We start from the raw sequence: 19,372 nt of genomic DNA on the forward strand, positions 1-19,372 counted from the left end.
AAAAAAAAAAAAGTGACTGTTCAGTGCAGTAATGGGCTGGGATCCACCCCCCTAAGGGTCCCAGCCCAGCGCTCTCTCCAATGCACCGGGAACAACTTTCTCAGAAGAAATGTATATCTAAGTGTCAGAGCATAGCACAGAAATATTGTCCGCTGAGATCCTTACCTTCGCGTGAGGGGAAGCTTGCTCCAGTTGTTGAAGGACCCAGACAAGTAGACTTCCTTTCCACCCCCAGTCCATCGAAACACAGTGGGCCGGGCCTGGGCCGGGGATTTATCATTCGCTTCGAGGTCGTGCTGCCAGGCCAGGAACTCCTCCTTCTCTGGAGCCTAAGAAGCAGAGGCGTTTACTCGGGGTCAGGCATCGAGCTCCCCACCCGAGATTGTTAACCTAAGAGGACAGCAGAGTCTAATCAGGCAGTTCTGCTTGTGTCTGCGGCACACGACTTGTGTCTGTTCCCCCACCTGCCAACGGAGATAATGAAAACAACAGCTTCTGTCGTATCGTGAAGACCGAGACAGTCTGACACATGCAGTGCTTAACCAGCAGCTACTATTACTGCAACCAGACTTCACAAACTCTGGAGGAAGCTACAAGGTCTACTCGGGACTCGCCATGAGTCCAGGGTGAATTCAATATGCTCCATTTCCCTCATTAAGCAAGGCTTGGGAGTATGTAAGAATTTACTAGGGATGGTCTCAGAGCTGTTAAAATGGACACAATCAGATGGGAAGGGAAGGGCTGGGGTACAGAGGAGAACTAGATACATAAAAGGGACCGTCCCTTCCTTATGGCAAATGGTAATATCCAGTGAGGTAGATCAAAGGAACTTACTCCAGCCAGAGACAATGGAACACACCCAACCCTGGGGTGAGACACAGTTAGATAAGCATCATTTCTCTCCTTCAGTCAGAAGCAAAGCCAAACACTGGACTTCTAGGGTGGGGAAAGCCCTGAAGGAGCCCAGGAGGCTTCTGGGACCACTACTGATCTGCTGTTATCTGAGAGATACGAGCAAGTCCCTGGATCTGAAGCATACAGACTGGATAACAGATTGTATAACTAGCAGGGATTGCTTGAGAGCTGTGGCTCTCACCCTTCCTAATGCTGCACCCCTTTAATACGGTCCCCTATGTTGTGGTGACCCCCACCCATAAGACAATTTGGTTGCAACTTTGTATCTGTAACTTTGCTACGGTTCCGAATCGTAATAATACAAATATCCAGCATGCAGGGTCTGTGGTGCCGACCCCTGTGAAGGGTCTGTTGGATTCTAAGAGGGTGGCAGCCCACGGGTTGAGAGCTACTGGTTTAGAGGACAAGTAACTGTAGCTCCAATGCTGAACTGGGGTAACGGGACGAACCCCTGACTCGATCCATCAGTCACTACAGATGAAAAGAGAAAGGACGTCAGCTAAGTCTGTCCTCCCTGACCCTGAAGAGAACAGCACCACACCGCCCATTTCTTTTTAAAAAGTAAGTTTCCTCAGCTCACTGCAAAGAGAGCAGAGGGCACTGCCAATATACACACAGGCTACCACACAAATACCTTTTACTTCCTCTTAAATAGCCTTGGGCAAAAATGTCTTCTAGGGGTGGGGACAATATCGACAGGGAAACATGCTAAAGATCATGGTACACACCTTTCCCCTAATGCAACAAGCTCAGGAAACAAGCTCCTGCCACAAGACAAGTGCCATAAAAGCAGGCTCTGTGTAACCCTGGCTGTCCTGGAACTCACTCTGTAGACCAGGCTGGCCTCGAACTCAGAAATCCGCCTGCCTCTACCTCCCAAGTGCTGGGATCAAAGTGCTGTGCCACCACACCCTGGCAAAAGCAGGCCCTTTTAAAGTCAGACCCAAAATTAGGATCTGGAGAATAGTCATGTGGGCTATGTAGCCCAGTCAGGGGGTGGGGGTGGGGGAGTGAAAGTGGAGTGAGCTGGCCAGGCAATTAGCCTGTTTAAGTAATGGGGATTAGTGGGCAACCCGCCAGGTAACAGAGACCAGGCTGGTGAGCGCCAACGTTCCTGAATGTAGTTTATTCTGAGCAATTAGCTTTTTTCCTCCTAGAATCACCGAATGCCCTTGGACTGGGGCCCCATAGCCGGAAGCACTGGCCACCTCACTGTGGTTTTAAGAGAATGTGGCTCAGGCAGGAACTTTCAGCTTGGCCTGCAAAAATCTGTTTGCTCTGGTCTGCTTAAAGTCCAAGGCATTATTTCAGTAACGCGGGAGAGAAGTGGGGGTAATTAGCTGCTGGCTGGGGTTCAGAGTGACTCTCGGTCACTGACCTCCTCCAGCAGAACTGCCGGATCTAAAATAAAGTGAGCAGGGTGGACTGAAACTGTCAGAACCAAACACCTCTGGCAGTCAGCTAGTTAACTTCATTTCCAGCTTAACGTATGTGCTCCCGTTTTACCGCCAAAACGAACACTAGAACTCCCAACCCAACTTTTGCAAAAGCCGGTCTCGGCCTGAAGTGTCTCGAAGCCGCGCAATCAATTACACCGAAGAGAAAAGTCGACACGGGTGCTCAATTACAGTTTAGCTCGACTCTTAATTAATTAAAGATCTCAAACGCGGTCCCAGAGCTGCTTTCTCCTTAATGATGTTCAACCAAGCCCAGGGTGACTCTCCTCCCATCGGTATTAGGCACAAGTCCCCGAACAGCAAAGAGGGCTGTGACAGGGCCAGCTCCCCCGCCCCCCCCCGAAGGTGTGACGCTGGGAATGTGGCGGGAACCACAGCAAAGGGGGACCCTCCCCGTGAGTCAAGAGGGCTCCGACGTCCCTCCACTCAGCACCTTGATCTCCTCGGAGTGGAAGATGTCGGCGTCTTCGGGGCTGTCCATGAGGATCTTGGGCCTGTCCCCATCCTTGGCGCCCCCGGAGCTGTCCCTCCGCGGCGTCTTGTGGCCCGCCTGCCGCTCCAGTGCGGCGCGCTCGCTGCTCGTGTTGCCCATGGCTGGGAATCTGCAGGGACACAAGGAAGCGGGAAAGGCCGGGCCGGACCCCCGGGGATCGCGGGTCACGTCCTCTCGGACCGCGCGCTCGCTCGCCCGCCGAGCTCCGCTTTACCTGGCTCGGGCGACCGCGACTGGAACTCCGAGCAGAGCCGGAGCGTAACCTGACACTCCTCCCGCAACTCCCCTCCACCCCTTAGCCACTTCCGCTTCCGGCCGGGCCCAGCGAAGGAAGGAAGGAAGGGTGGTCACTGGGGACCGAGCGCTCTCGGGGTTAGGGTGACATCAGTTCCGTTTCCGTCTCTTCCCGGCTGCTCAACGCGAAGCGGTCGCGGGTGGTTCGGGGCTGCCACCAGATTGAGCTTCGTGGCGGCCAGCGGGAGGCGCGAGCGAGCGAGGATGCCATGGATGGCGCCGACTACCTCACTCCAAGTTGGTTACTCTCCAATAACTCGAATTACGAATTACGAAACGCGAAACCCACGGCGGCTTGGAGCAAGCGCTTGCTCTTGCAGAGTACCCGGGTTCGAGTCCTGGCGCTTCCATGATGGCTCACAAGTGTTTGCAGTTTAAGTTCCAGGGGATCCCGGCGCCCAAGGCGGTGCACACATATACGGGAGGGCAGAGCACTCATACATATAATCGTAAAAAACAAAACAAAACAAACATGAAGAAGAAGAAAAAAAGCGCCGGGCATTGGTGGCGCACGCCTTTAATCCTAGCACTTGGGAGGCAGAGGATTTCTGAGTTCGAGGCTAGCCTGGTCTACAGAGTGAGTTCCAGGACAGCCAAGGCTACACAGAGAAACCCTGTCTCGAAAAACCAAAACCAAACAAAAAACAAAAGAACCTCACGTTTTAAGTCTCTCCCGTAGATGCACTGGCTCTCACAATTGAATGTATTGGGACAACCTAGGGCTCCTTCAAAAGGAAGGTCTCTCCAGACTGGCCAAATCGTAATTTCTGTCTGTAGACTAAGGATGGAGGATGCAGACCATCTTCCGGATTTTTCTGAGAAAAATTAAAGACCTTAAGATTTCTGGGAAATTGGCGTTCTCAGTAGGGTTCTGTTGTTTATTTAAAGTTGAGTGCCTATTGAGAAGTCTTTTTGCAAGATGCCTTGGGGCCACATTGGCCACATTATGCGTAAAATGTATTAGTGCTTAGTGTTTCAGTAGAGGTACAGACTGTTGTAATAAAATGTTCTCAGCTTCACAGTCAGCCTTTAAAGAAAAAACAACAACAACAACATTGTCTTGTGGGGGGTTTTTGTTTGCTATGCATTGGATTTTCTAGGTCATGTCTTACATTTACCCATACATATATTTTGGGTTTTTTGTTATTCTGTTTTTGTGTGTGTGTTTTTGAGACTTGGTTTCTGTGTGTAACAGCTCTGGCTGACCTGGAACTTACTTTGTAGACCAAGCTAGCCTTGAATTCATAGAGATCCGCCTTCCTCTGCCTCCCGAGTGTTGGGATTAAAGGTGTGTACCACCATGCCCAGTGAACATCTATATTTTTAATTATAGATGCAATGTGACACATTTTTGTTAAGGGAACCAGGGACCCCGATGTCTGACATACGGTCTTCTAGAGGGACTTTAACAGTATCTATCTACAAGGAAACTTAAAAATTTATGGACAATTTCTAGTGGATTTCTATAAAAATTCACACATGAAAATGATATACCAGCATGCTTTCCTGAAGCATCGATTCTAACCACTATACTAACGCTAAGACGCACGTTTTAAAATATTTTATCGCCAGCATTGTGTGAGTGAGCGTGAAGAGACGTTCTAACATTCCACATTCCCAAGCCAAGCCTCAGCCTGGGCTCTGCAGTCAGCCCGACTGAGTTCAGATTCCAAATTTACCATTTAAGAAGTTCCATCATGGGATCTATTGGGAAATGGCCCCTAAAAAGCTATCTTAGAGGCCTGCTTTGTGACTCACTTTATAACAGTGGGAGAATGTGGTTACCGCTTGACTCTAGAACGCAACTCAATGGGTGTGTGTGTGTGTGTGTTTTTTTTTTTTTTTTTTTTTTTTTTTTTTGTAATCAGCACTGTCCTTTTTGAAGATGGAAAGTTCTGGAAGGATGCATAGCAAACCCCGTAGATTGTGAGAACGAAAAAGGAATAAACAGAAGAGAGAGTTTTGCTTCTTAGCTTGTGTGTTTATATACTTCTATTTATTTGCCAGTGAGGCTGTGAGCAAAAATAAGAGATGCTCCAAGTCTAAAGGAATTTTTACAGAAGAGGGGTGGACCACAGGAAGGTGAAGGCGCAGTTTGGAAGGGATTCTCTCTGAGCTAGGAAAAGGGCTGAGTGAGGGCCAAGGAGAATTTTCTGGTACCAACGACCAACAAGGTTGAGTTTACTCCGTGCTATCTGAACCCGTTGAACGTTCCGGCACGAGCGTGGTCCGGACGTTCTCCCGCAGGCAGTGAGGAGCGCAGACGCTGTGGGTTCTTGTCTCAAACAACTGGAGAGCCCGGAGTAGCGTGTGCAGCCAGAAGGCCTTTATCAGAGCTCTACAGATGCTTTGCTGTGCCTGGACAGCCTCCAGACTTCTGCTTTTACTCAGATAACAGTGAAAGCACCATCCCGTGATACCCGGACACCCACGTGCATAGCTGGAAGATCTTGTCCGTGTTTTCCAGCCAACGAGACAGTCCAGTTCCCGGGATTGCACAAGTGAACTCTGCTTGCGGGAATGCCGGCTACAGAAGGCAAGTTAGCACTGAGATCTTGGCTGGACCCTCTTCTCAAGACTGTGCTGTCTGGTTTGTATACCTCATGGGATGACTCTAGTCTCTTTACAACAGGAACAATCAACACAGAATTGGCTGGAGAGATGGCTCAGTGGTATAGATGCTTGTATCCTGATGACCCGAGTTCAATCCCCAGACACAAACTGAGAGAAAGAAAGAACAATTTAATAACAATTGATAAATAATATCTTTTCCCCCTTTTCTTCTAGAATTTGAAGTGGCTCATCACCTGCCAAAAAACAATGGTGCTTATAAATAAATTTCAGGAAATCACTCTAAATTCTTTTTTTTTTTTTTTTGGTTTGTCGAGGCAGGGTTTTTCTGTATAGCCCTGGCTGTCCTGGAACTCACTTTGTAGACCAAGCTGGCCTTGAACTCAGAAATCCACCTGCCTCTGCCTCCTGAGTGCTGGGATTAAAGGCATGCGCCACCACGCCCGGCTAAATTCTTTTTTTTTTTTTTTTTAATTTATTTTATTTACGAGTACACCATCACTGTTTTCAGACACACCAGAAGAGGGCATTGGATCCCATGGTAGATGGTTGTGGTGAACTACCATGTGGTTGCTGGGAATTGAACTCAGGACCTCTAGAAGAGCAGTCAGTGCTCTTAAGCACAGAGCCATCTCTCCAGCCCCCAGTCAGTGCTCTTAACTGCTGAACCATCTCTCCAGCACCTCACTCTGTATTTTTAAAGAGACATTTTAATCATCAGAATATTGTGAAGATTGTAGAGAGAACCTCTTATAAGCAATATCTGTCAAAACAAAACAAAACAAAACAAAACAAAACAAAAAACCTATGACCAATGAGCTGAGGCAGGAAATAGGAGATGGGACCCTGGCTGAAAGAGAGGATTCTGGGAAATAAATAGAGGTGCTATAGATTCTCCTGGGAACATAGAGAAGGTCAGAAGCATGTGAGCTAAGCAGAGGTAACCAGCCACATAGGGGAATCTCAGGCTAGAATAAAGCTCTGCCAGCACTGTCTGGTACAAAGTAGAATGAGGCAGTGTGTTGGAGTTTGCAGCTTCAGCAAAGAGCAACGAGTTGATTTCCTACGCCTGAGTCAGAGGCACACACATGTAGTAACCTTTCCCTTCAGGGGGGCGGAGAGCACTAAGAGCCACCTCACCGTGGAGAGAGCATCCATTTTGTGAGCATCTGGGAAAGGAGCAGAGATGGGTGAGTCTGGTCATGGAGTGGACGGTAGAAGCACTTGTCTGGTGTGCCCTGAGGTAGGGAGGGAGAGGGGGTTTCAGTGGCTCCCTGTTTTACTGTGGTCACTTCTGATGAACAGAGGGGAAAAGATGTCTGGGCCAGGAGAGAGCCCAGGGGTTAAGAGCACAGCTGCTCTTCCAGAGGACCTGAGTTCAGTTCCCAAACACCTGTGTAGGGTTGTTCAAAATTACCTGTAACTCCAGTTCAGGGGGGCTGAACATCCTCTTCTGGCCTCCTTGGGAACCTGCAAGTGTGCCTGCATATGTGAGCATACACACACACACTGACACATACATACATGTACACACACACACACACTGACACATACACTCTCTCACACACTGATACATACATACACACAGACTCACACAGAGACATATACACACACACACATACATACACTCACAGACTCACACACACAGTTTATACACACACATATCACACACACTGACATACACACAGATATACACACATACAGATCTCATACCCATACTCTCACACACAGTTATATACACACAGACATATACACACATGCATACACATTGACACATACATACACATTTACACACAATTCACATACACACTCCATAAAATGTTTTAAAACCTAAAAAAGTAGCTGCCTAAAGATACTTGAGGCTTGTTTGTTTCTTTGTTTCTAATGTCTCAGCTCATTTCCTAGGATCCAGTTCTCCTTCAGCTGTTGCTCTGTGCAGACCAGGCTCCACACAGTGAGGGAGGTATTCCCCTGAGCCGTATTTGTCTCTCTGAGAGGAGGCACACGCCCACTTTCCTAACTTCAAGTAGCCATTGGGATGAAAAGTTACCTTCCCATAAAGTCAGGGAGAATCCGGGTGGGGCTTCAGAGCTGCAGAAGTACTTGGGATGCTTTGCAAATGGTTGCCACGACGACGACACAATTACAAAAAACCGGCATAGACCACAAACAACGTGCTTTTAAAGAGTTTTCCCATGGTTCTTATGAGGATGTAATATCAGAACCCAGCAGCCTTCCCCTCTCACGGATACCCACTGGCATGCCACAGAGGCAGTATCTGTGAGTCCCTGGCTAACAGACTTCCTGTTGCTGGGTTCTTTCTCTCACAGGGGGTAGTGAGCTTATATCAAAGAGGGCATTGGTAAGCACACATCCTGCCTCTTCTCCCCAGTCTCCACACCCCCCACCCCTTCCCTGACTTGAGCTTGGCTGCAGGCTTGGGCGGTGATGCCTCCCCTCCATCTCAGAAAGCCAATGGGATCGCCGTCCAGATCCCATCCAAGCCATATCCAATCTGTCGACTTCCTTAGCTCCAGGCCAGCTATCCAGTCACCAATGCGGTCCCAACACAGCACTGTGAACAGTCATCAACCTAGAACACACTAGTTGTTGGCATTTTTCTGAGCATCATCAGTCTTGAGCCTGGAACGTTCCAGAAGGATACAAAACAAACAGTGTTGAATATGGAGACTGAAGAACAAGGGAGTCAATTATTATCATTGTTTGTTTTTTTTTTTAAAAAGGTTTATTTATTTTATGCAAGTACACTGTAGCTGTCTTCAGACATCCCAGAAGAGGGCATCAGATCTCATTACTGATGGTTGTGAGCCACCATGTGGTTGCTGGGATTTGAACTCAGGACCTTCGGAAGAGCAGTCAGTGCTCTTAACTACTGAGCCATCTCTCCAGCCTGGGAGTCAACTGTTTTGAAATGTGTGTGTTGTATGTGCCTGTGTACCTGGGTGCATGTTCCTGTCCCTGTGGAGGCCAGAGAATTCATCGGGCATCCTGCTCCATCACTCTCTGCTTTATTCCCTGGAGACAGGGAGCCTGGACCAGACTGGCAGCCAGCAAGCCCCAAGCATCCCCTCTGCCCTTGCCAGCAACAGCTCTTGTACAGCCACACCTGGCTTCTATGTGCATTGGGCTCAGATCTTCTTCCGGACTTCACCATCACCTCCACACTGTAGCCAGTCTTCCACAATACTGGATGGATTATTTTAGCTAGGCTGGATATTTTGGTGGAGCAGCTGTGTCTGTGCTTCACCCTGTGACATTCCAGGCCAGAGACAAATCAGTAAGGTAGACCGGCGACTGGCCAAAAGTCTACTTCAAAAGTGTCAGTGAATTTTACTCCAGACTCCGTGTGAGTAAAGGAGACTCCCTCTCTCTCAGCTAGTCCCTTCACAGGTTCGATGTTGTAGTATCTGATGCAGCTGAGCCAGTTCCCAGCAAAACCACCCGGGGCCGATTAGCATTGTACGTTTGGAGGGGAGTTCAAAGGCACGGGTAAACATTTATTGTACCACCCACCCACATTCCCGGACTCCTGTTGCTTCTTTTCCTTACCATTTTGTTTGAGTGAATGCCCTCTGAGAGAATCAACCCCTATCTCGGGGCATTCACAGGAGCCACGCCCCTCCTCTCCCGCCCCCAGAAGATCATCCCCGTTGGACCTGTTGGCTCAAGTATCCCTATGCTCCCTGTGGTAGGCAGCCCAGCTTCAACACACATGGCCTGAGGGGAGGGACTCTGTGTGTGCATATATATGTTTGTGTTTGTGTGAGTGTGTGTGTGCGCGCCTGGGCTTATGCATATAGAATGGATTAGGGAGGGGAATCTATATTCCCAGATGCTCTTATCCATGCTGGGTAAAGGCAGTCCAGGTGAGGCCGGTGGAGTGGGGAGGAGCACCCACACCCCTGTAGGCACCCCTCACCTATGCTCAGTAAGGAAACCCCAAAATTTCATTGGTTCCCTGAGTGAACTTTGGTTGAATCATGACAGGGTTTTGAGTCCTTAGGAGAAGAGATAGATGTTGGTTACATCTCCCCATCTCTCCCCCCCGCCCCCTTCTCCCCCGACAATTCCTTCCAGTTTGCTTCTAGACGTCATTACAAAAACCGGTCCTGTGAGGCCAGGGAATACCCTAGAGTGCCATTCTCCGTGGCTGCCGCTAGAGGACACCCTAAACTCAAAAGAGGCTTGGGAAAGGCCGCCGGGACGGGAGTTTTATGGGCTCTTTATCTTGAAATAGCTTCTGGAGAGACGCATTTTCATTTCCCCTCCTTTTGCTGAATCACCGTGATAAACGATAACGAGAAAATGAGTGTGTTTGGGACAGAATTTCTAGCTAATACCTTGATTTCGCTTCGGCTTGGCTTAAGAGTCAAGGTTTTCTCCTGCTTAACAATGACAGGATGGCGGAGAATTCCTCGATCCCAGTTTTCTTCCATTCCCACTTCTCTCCCTCACAGCTTGCTCATCCTTTATCCTTTTAATGACTGCTCATGAACCTCCCCTCCCCGCCCAAAGTCCTGAGTCCTCTAGGAATCAGAGGTCAACAGGCAGGATGTGAATCCTAGCCCAGAGAGCTTCTTCTATGCCTGGAAAAACCAACACCAAATGATAATTACATAGAGTGTATCTAGCATTCCTTGTATTTATTTACCTATTATTACCTATTGTGTGTGTGTGTGTGTGTTGTGTCTGCTCGTGCGCATGCCTGTGTCATGGAACTCACAGCAAAACATTCAGGAGTGAATTCTCTCTTTCTACCCTTATGTGATGTGCTGGCTAATTTTACATGAGCTTGACACAGAGTAGAGTCATCTGAGAAGAGAGAACCCTAATTGAGAAAATTTATCAGATTGGGCTATAGGCAGGGCATTTTTAAAATTAGTGACTGATGGGGGAGGATCGAGCTCATTCATGGTGGTTGAGGGCATCCCTGGGCTGGTGGTCCTGGGTTCTATAAGAAAGGCTGAGCAAGCCATGGGGAGCAAGCCAGTAAGCAGCACCCCTCCATGGCCTCTGCATCAGCTCCTGCCTCCAGGTTCCTGCCCTGTTTGAGTTCTTGTCATGACTTTATCCAGTGATGAACATTGATGTGGAAGTGTAAGCCAAGTTAACCCTTTCCTCCCCAAGCTGCTTTGGTCATGGTGTTTTATCACAGCAGTAGTGACCCTAACTGATACAGAAGTTATACCAGGATAGTGAGTGTCTTGGTCAGGGTTTCTATTCCTGCCCAAAACATCATGACCAAGAAGCAAGTTGGGGAGGAAAGGGGGGCTTACACTTCCATACTGGTGTTCATCACTAAAGGAAGTCAGGACTGGAACTCAAACAGGGCAGGAAGCAGGAGCTGATGCAGAGGCCATGGAGGGATGTTACTTACTGGCTTGCTTCCCCTGGCTTGCTCAGCCTGCTTTCTTATAGAACCCAAGACCACCAGCCTAGGGATGGTCCTACCCACAAGGGACCCTCCCCCTTTGATCACTAATTGAGAAAATACAGCTGGATCTCATGGAGGCATTTCTTCACCTGAAGCTCCTTTCTCTGTGATAACTCCAGCTTTGGTCAAGTTGATATACAAAACCAGCCAGTACAGTGAGGTATTTCTGTGACAGGCCTGGCCACTTTTTTTTTTTGCGGGGGGGAGGGAGATTGTGAAAGGACTTTGGAACTTTGGGCTAGAAAAACCACTGAGTGTTGAGAGCTCTGTGTGATGTTCTGCGGGATCCTGGAAGATAAGAATGTTGAGAACAGTGCAGATGAGGCCTGGCTTGTGAAGTTTCTGGGGGAAGTTTAAAGACTGTCGGGGCTGCTTGATATTTTGAGTTGAGAAAGTGTGGTTCTGGTTAGCTGGGGTTGAAGGTCCACCTGTGATTAACAAGGTACCAGCACCTTTGAAGTGAAAACTTTAGGTTCCTGGGGCAACCGATGCTGATCAGCTACAGCTGAGAGATTGGTGGTGGTCAGGAAGAGACCAGCCTTGCTGAGGTGCAGTCTTCTGCAGAGGGTTTCCTCAGGGTCGGCACCCAGAAGCTGTGTTCCAGAGGTGGCCCAGGTTGTATCTCACACTGGCAGCAGAACTCGAGAAGAGTCACCCAGGTGGTCCTGGTTTTGAACAGCATGACGGGGTCATGGAGAGCAACTGAGGCTTGGCACTGTGTGGCAGGCCTGGGGACCCTGAAGAGAGCCCAGGAGAGGCTGTTGGTGGGGGTGCAGCCCATTTGCAGAAGACCCCAGGATTTTGGAGATGCCGGTACCATGGGACAGCTATCAAGAGCAGAGGTATATGTGGAGGATGGAGCTGACATAAACCTAAAAGACAAGCCGAGTGTGCTGTAGACCGCAGAGCTGGAGAGATAACTCAGACCCCCCTGAGAGGAGTCTAAAGGATGGTGAGTGGATCCCAGATAAGTGGATATTGAGTTCTTTACACTTTTGGAGTTTGGTTTTTGCATTGTTGGGATTGGAACTGCGCCGTCATTCTTACATCATGAGCTCTTGATGTAAAAAAGCGTTTAGCTTATTTTTGATGTTATAGGAGTCCCCGCAGTTGAAGGACTTTTAATTTTTAAAAGAAGTTTTAGATTTTACAAGAGACTCTAGATTCTTAGAGACTGAACTTTTAAAATGTTTGGAATGGTAAAGACTTGTGGGACTTCTACATTTGTGATATGTTTGATCTTTGTGATATTTTTTAATATGAACTCTTGGGGATTACACAACCCCTCTCTCTGAAAAAAAAAAAAAAGGGGAAAGATTATGTCTTTAAAAGTGCCATGTGAGCCAGGCATGGTGGCGCACACCTTTCATCCCAGCACTCAGATGGCAGAGGCAGAGGCAGGTGGATTTCTGAGTTCGAGGCCAGCCTGGTCTACAAAGTGAGTTCCAGGACAGCCAGGGCTATAAAGAGAAACCCTGTCTCGAAAAACCAAAAAACAAAACAAAAAAAGTGCCATGCATCAAGTTGTCAAGGGGTCAACTGTGCTGGCTAGTTCTATGTCAACTTGACCCAAGCTGGAGTCATTTGAGAGGAGGGAACCTCTGTTCCCTAATTGAGAAAATGTCTCAGTAAGATTGGGCTGTAGGCTCGCCTGTAGAGCGCTTTCTTAATTATTGATTGATGGGGGTGGAGGGTGGGGTGGGAGAAGGAGGCTCCAGGATGAGGCTTTTACTGAGACCCAGTGAGCACACAAAAGGGAGAGCCTCCGGTTCTAGAAGAGCTAGCACATCAGAGGTGTCTCTAAAGGAAACCTGAGAACTGCCTATCAAAGTCCCCCTCAGTGGGTGAAAGAGAACCAGCTTGAGGGAGGCACTGCAGTTTAGACCCAGGGTTTTCAGAGCTCAGACTACAGCCCTGGGCTTTGCGGAAATGGGGTGATTCTGTGTCAAGTGACTTAAATGACAATCAGGCCAGCTGTGTGAAACCTAGGGTTGGTGTTGGGGTGCAGAGAGCCTCACAAGGTGAGGCTATGGCTGCAGCAGATAGGATAGGGGTCACAGTGGGGCAGCCGCAGAAGAGCCCTGCGGGGCAGCCAGCCAAGGCTGACTGCTTAAGACTTTAGAGGGAGCCTACCTCAATGATCTCTTGATTTGGGCCCAGTGAGACTTGTCTCAGACTTATGACATCCAGTGGCATGAAATCTGGGTTGAGTCACTGCATTTGGTTTGTTTTCTTGTTGTGGTGGATACACACACACACACACACACAGACAAAGGCGGGAGGACTGATTTTGGCTCACAGTTTGAAGAGCTCAAGCTATGGATGTTTGGCTATAGAGACCACACATAACGATGGGAACACACCACAGGGGGGAGGCTGTTTACTTCATGACTGAAGCTGGGGAAGAGGGGCCCCATCCTCTGGGGTAAGACCACCCACACTCAGGTGAACATGGCTTTTAGTCCACCCTCTCTGGGAACACAGGAACACTCTCCCAGACAACCCCATGTCCCATCTACATGGTCTCCTGGGTGATTCTAAACAGCAGTGGAGATTAGCCATTGTAGTTTGGGATTTTATCGGTTTGTTTGTCTGAGACAGGGTCTCATTGTGTAGCCCTGGCTGGCTTGGGACCCCCACGTGTCTATGTCTGCCTCATGAGTGCTGGGATTAAAGGTTTATTGACACCACACTCTGCCCAGCTTGGGATATTTGTAACACCATCAGAAATTAAGTGTATTGATGGACATCAGAATATCTCTTTGCCTTCTCTCTTCTGTGTGGCAATTTGTGCGAAGTTCTCTTTCACGATCTTCACCAGGCCGTTTGTTAGCCTTTTGGGCTGCAAAGCAACTAGTTCTGTTGCCTTGAGTTCTGTGACATCCCCTGCCCAGGGAATGAACACTTTGAAGCAGCGTCAGAAGCAGCCTCCTTGGGAAAAGCAGGATGGCTGGGGATCATCTGTAGCCTGCTGTGTGGGGATGGACTGGGATCCACCTAAACTTGAGGAGGAAGAACACTGTGGCTCAGCCACTGTCAGTTTGACTGGATGCTCCTCTGAGCATGGGAAACAGGTACCAATATGAAGCTGAGATGCTTCACAAAAAAAGAAACAAGGCTCCTGGCTGCTTTCTCCTCCTTACCTCTCCTGAGGGACGATAGGGGCTGGGGAGGGGGATTCTTCCATCTGTGATTTCTCCGTGGTAATATGTAATACTTGAATAACATCTATAATTCTGTGTTCAGTAGATCAGGAATTAAATGTGTGGGTTCAGTCATCTACTTTTAGGATAACTCCCTAGGGGCTAATAATAATAGGAATATGTCTTTTTTTTTTTCGGGATTGGTAGTAAACCGTGAATATGGGTGCTATTTTAGATCGAAGAAGTAGTTGGTAGCCCTAAGCTGTCTCTTATATTTAGAAGCCTGGGTCTAGGGTTACATATCAAGATACATACAGCGAGCTGTTTTGCTGATTGCAGCTGTCCCGCTGTTTGCCAGGGCTAATTTGCTGATCCAGGAGCTGAGGCCAGCGATTTTTATGTCTGCATCTGCTTCTGCCCATAACTCGTGGGCAAAGACAGGACTGCTTCAAGGTACCAGCCTCAAGCCATGTGCAGAGCGGTGGGAACATTGGCTCGTGCTCACTTGAATTGTCGGCCCCTCGCAGACAGCTGAGTCTGCCTTCTGCGGGGCACCTAGCCTAGCTGCACAGGGCTTTTGCGCCTGCTTACATTCATAGATTCCTTCTTCTCTTGCCTTTGTCTCTTTCTCCCGTCAGGGGGTGAGCAAGCTTCCCGGGGTCTCCCCTAGTGGGATTAGAATTTCAAAGAGGAAGTCCAGTTTTCATGCGTGTATGGAGTCCCAACATAGCTGGGAAATGGCTTAGGAGGCTGGTTAGTAACTTTGCTCCTGCTCGTAGAAGGCATAGTTAGAACAGGAGGCCCAATGTGGACAGTGTTTGTGATTTTGGCCCACCATCTGTCTCTCCTTCTGGTAAATGCTTTCTGGTTTTCCTAGGGGGAATCACCTTTCTGCCACCGAGCTGAGTCTTCCATCTATGAAGTCTGAGTGATGCTAATCTCACAGTGATCCAAAGGGTGGGGGAGGGGGAGGGGAGGAGGAGGAAGGGAAAGGGAGCCGAGGAAGAGGAGGTCGAGGGAAGAGAAAGGAGGAAGAGGGGGGAGGGGGAAAGGAAGGGGGAGGGGAGGAGGAAGGGGGAGTGGGAAGAGGAGGGGGAGGGGAAGAGAGAGGAGGAAGAGGTGGGAGAGGGAAGAGGGAGGGGAAGGCGAAGAGGAGGGGAAGGGAAGGGAAGGGAAAGGAGGAAGAAGGGGGAGAGGGAAGGGAAGGGGGAAGGGGAGGAGAGGAGGAAGGGGGAGGGGAAGAGAGAGGAGGAAGGGGGGAGAGGGAAGAGGGAGGGGAAGGAGGAAGGGGAGGGGGAGGGGAAGAGAAAGGAGAAAGAGGAGGGAGAGGGAAAAGAAGGGGGAGGGGGAGGGGAGGGAGGGAGGCTTACAGACCCCTTGTTTGCAGCATCAATTTGTATTGGCCACACCTGCCTGATGGCTGTTGGTATCCATTCCATGGACTTCCCCTCCCCCACGTTCTGATCAACTGTACCTTATTTTGAATTGTGTTCGATCCCCGCCCCCGCCCCCCACCCTCATCCCAGCAATTATGGAAGAAGATGCTTCATTTCCATGGGTGTTACTATGCGAGAGGCAGGGGGATAACGTTCCCAACCGCACAGAACAGGCATGCTCCAGGACACTCTCCCTAAGGCTTTTCAGCCACACAGACTGTAAAGCCCACCGTTTGCTTCAGCCCGTGGGTGCCGTGGGCTGATGTGAAAGATCCTCTTGGTCAATGGACTAGGAGAGAGGATGCTGCGGTTCCTTTTCCCGTGGCAGAGATGAAACACCCTGACACAGCAACTTAAGACAGAAAGGGTTCTTGGCGCACAGTTAGAGGTGGAACGGTCTGTCACAGTGAGGATGTCACGGAAGAGGGAGGATTGGTTACAGAGAGGGGGGAGAGCTGATTACAGTTCTTCCTCAGGAAGTAGCATGGGGAGGGGAGGGAAAGAGAGGGGAGAGAGAGAGAGAGAGAGAGAGAGAAAGAGAGAGATTGATTTGTGCTCAGCTCTGTTCAGCTCACTTCTCTCTTACACTCACCTTCCCATTCACTCCAGGATTCAGGATCTGTCCCACCTCACTTAATCAATGGAGATAACCCCTCGCTGCCCCACCCAGAGGCTTCTCTTGCAGGTGACCTCATCAAGTTGACAATGGAGATTAATCATGAAGAGGAGGGACAATCTAGACTTTATTAAAAAACAAACAAACAACTCTATAAATGAGAACTGTCCCATGTTGTTGATTGTAGTGCTCAGGGCCCTGGAGAGTGTCAAGGAAACTCAGAGCCTCTCTTAGTTCTGCCAATCCCACTGACTGACAAGAGTTTCATCTTATTTTGACTTTAGCTGGACTGACACGTTAAATGCCTCATAAGTCAGGCATTCTCATAGTTCAGCAACTGGGGGCCTCTCTAACCCCACCTCCATCCTCTCTATGGTCTTCTCTATGGAAGAAGGCTGGGGTGGATGAGCACATTTTTGGTTATGGAAGCTTCTAGAAGGACGAACACAGCAAGGGGGAAAAAAACAAAAAACAAAACAAAACAAAAAACCAAAAACCACCAGACTCACACAGCATGGCAAATGGGCTTACTTAAAGCCATTTTTATTCTGTTCTCTCTCAACAACACTTACTTTCCATTTGATTTGGGGAAAAGACCAGGGACTGAAACATACACAAATAGGATATAAGAATCAGGATCCAATATGCTGGAATGGTGGTGGCATCCCTGTATGCTGAGAATTCCTGTCCCCAAGTCAGTCTCCTCCTGGGACAAGGGTTTTCTCATGACATACCTGGGTGGAGTCCTGTGCCCACCAATCTCCCCCCCCCCCACCAAGCCCCCGCCCCAGGACCCAGTGTTTTCCCAAACACCTTCAATCCACTGTCAACGTGCTTCATATCTGTTTAGTGCGCAGAGTCTCCCCGCCCCAGGGGTACATTCATGATAGCAATTAATTTTCATAACAGTATGAGGTAAGGAGGTAGCAGCTTTTATCTCCATTTTTCAGAAGAAACTTGTCTAAAATCAACTCTCATAGCTAATCTCATGGAAGTAAATGCAGGGTCTGGGAGAGGCAGAAGAAGCCTGTGACCCCAGCACTGGAAAGGCAGAGGCAGAATAAGGCCATCCCTGGTTATATAGCAATTCAAGGCCAGCCTGGGTTGCCTGAGATCCCCCCCTCCCAAAAGGCATTGAGACAGGTGTTTTGACTCTTGATCACTTGTTCATTTAATAAAACGGGGTGTCTCTTCTTTATTCAAGTTCGTGTCGCTGTGTTTCTGACATTAGTTTTGGAGATTTTATTTGACCATAAATATCACCTGTTAACCTTAATCACTTTAAAATCTCTCTCTGAATTCACTTGCTTAAATGATACAGAGCTTCTGTCTGTCTGTCTGTGCAGAAGTGCAGAAGCCTATAAACAAATACTATAAGAACGAAACAATGTCATTGAGGTCTATGGAGACCAAGACTGGACCTGAAGGCCACTGTCTCTTTGCTACGGTGGGCAATGACTGGCGTTGTGGGAAGGTGTGAAGGACCCACTGGTACCTAAGAGAGACATTCTCCTTGCAGCAGCAAAGACTGAAAAAGGATAAAGCAGGAAGCCTTCTTCGAAATTCAGCGCTATTTACCATCTTTTTTTTTTTTTTTAATCAGAAATTGCCTTGAGTACCACCGGTGGCACATGCTTTGCACACTGCAAAAAACTCTAAGCCAGCATCCTCTGGTGGGTGGGACAACAGCATCCTGAACCTAAGCTGTTGGCTTTATACAAGGGGCGGGGCCGGGGGCGGGGCCGGGGGCGGGGAAGAAGCACAAGGGTGTGACTCTTTAGGGTAGCTTCCTAGAAAAATCAAAGCTCTTGCCTGAGCTTTGCTAAAAGAAATAGAAAAGAAAGCCACATTACGTAAAATGGCCATTTTTACTCCATCCACGGGGTGGAGAGGGTATACAGATGCCTAGGATCTGGTTCCTTCTCAGGCTCCAAGTGATCAATGCAGATACAAGCAAGAGAAGGCGGTGGGGAAATTAAAACTGGGACAAAAACCTAGGAATTCTGGGTGGACTCTGGGGACGCTGAGGGAGGTGGGGAGACCCCACCACACGGAAAAAAGAAATAAGTCTATGACCTCAACTGTTCTAGGGAACTTTAAGCATGCTATGGTAGTTGTACTTGTTTTTGTAAACACCAGCATTCACAGCTCTCCCTGAAAGCCACCTGCTTCCCTCGCCACCCCCAAATCCAGACGTCCCGGTGAGAAGCAGCGAGGTTTCTGGAGTTCATCCCTGAAGAGGAGGAATGGATGCAAAGGTTTTGCTGAGCTGAGACATGGAGACGCCATTTTCGTTTTCATCTGCCAGTGGCTTTGGTGGGTGTGTCTGCACTGCAGCATAGCTCCTTACATTCCCGACTAGTGGGTGTTCTTTTGCCAGGGACCCGCCTCTGGAGAGTCCTGGAGGAAAAGATCTCACAGTTTTAAAATCAAGGATCCATTCCTCAGAAACTTCTTTGGGAGTGTGTGCAGATGAGGACCATCCACCATGCTTCCCAGCTGAGAGCTGTTCCTCAGGGGCTGTGTGGCACAGAGAGGGAGAGAGGACGTGAGAGAGACACACAGTGCACAGGAATTCAGGGATGGACCTTGAGGGCTTGTTGGTCTTATTTGGTGGAACTTACCGCAGCTAGAGGATGCTATCAGGCTTTCATGCTTTTGAAGTGGGGTTAGCTCTAGGTCCGTACACTCCCACAAATACCAGCATCCCTTCACACAGCCCAGATTTCCTATATAAAGCGGCTTGCTAATTATGTAGACGCTGCATGAGATCCTTTCATCTCTAGATTATTTATAATTCTGAATACAATGTAAACGTGGAGGTCGGCACTAGGTTGTTTAGGAAATAACAAGAAAAATAACAGCACCCGGGAGGCAGAGACAGGCGGGTTTCTGAGTTCGAGGCCAGCCTGGTCTACAGAGTGAGTTCCAGGACAGCCAGGGCTACCCAGAGAAACCTTTCCTATATAAAGCGGCTTGCTAATTATGTAGA

General features: G+C 48.8%; 2 protein-coding genes across 2 annotated transcripts in view; both read right to left on the bottom strand.

The window, feature by feature from the left end:
• Prkab1 (protein kinase AMP-activated non-catalytic subunit beta 1) overlaps positions 1 to 3,179 on the bottom strand; it is an 11,085-nt gene extending 7,906 nt beyond the window's left edge. The window contains exons 1-3 of the mRNA XM_021163526.2: positions 3,080 to 3,179; positions 2,806 to 2,974; positions 166 to 329 (exon numbers count right to left, since the gene is read on the bottom strand). Coding sequence (XP_021019185.1) covers positions 166 to 329; positions 2,806 to 2,964 — 323 coding nt within the window. The 5' untranslated portion in view covers positions 2,965 to 2,974; positions 3,080 to 3,179. The remainder of the gene's footprint in view (positions 1 to 165; positions 330 to 2,805; positions 2,975 to 3,079) is intronic.
• A 13,723-nt stretch (positions 3,180 to 16,902) lies between these two features.
• The window catches only part of Tmem233 (transmembrane protein 233), a 45,705-nt gene continuing 43,235 nt past the window's right edge, over positions 16,903 to 19,372 (bottom strand). The window contains exon 3 of the mRNA XM_021161757.2: positions 16,903 to 18,900. Within this exon, the coding sequence (XP_021017416.1) occupies positions 18,894 to 18,900 (7 nt within the window). The 3' untranslated portion in view covers positions 16,903 to 18,893. The remainder of the gene's footprint in view (positions 18,901 to 19,372) is intronic.

The sequence above is a fragment of the Mus caroli genome, chromosome 5, assembly GCF_900094665.2.
Source record: "Mus caroli chromosome 5, CAROLI_EIJ_v1.1, whole genome shotgun sequence".
Lineage (NCBI taxonomy): Eukaryota > Metazoa > Chordata > Mammalia > Rodentia > Muridae > Mus > Mus caroli.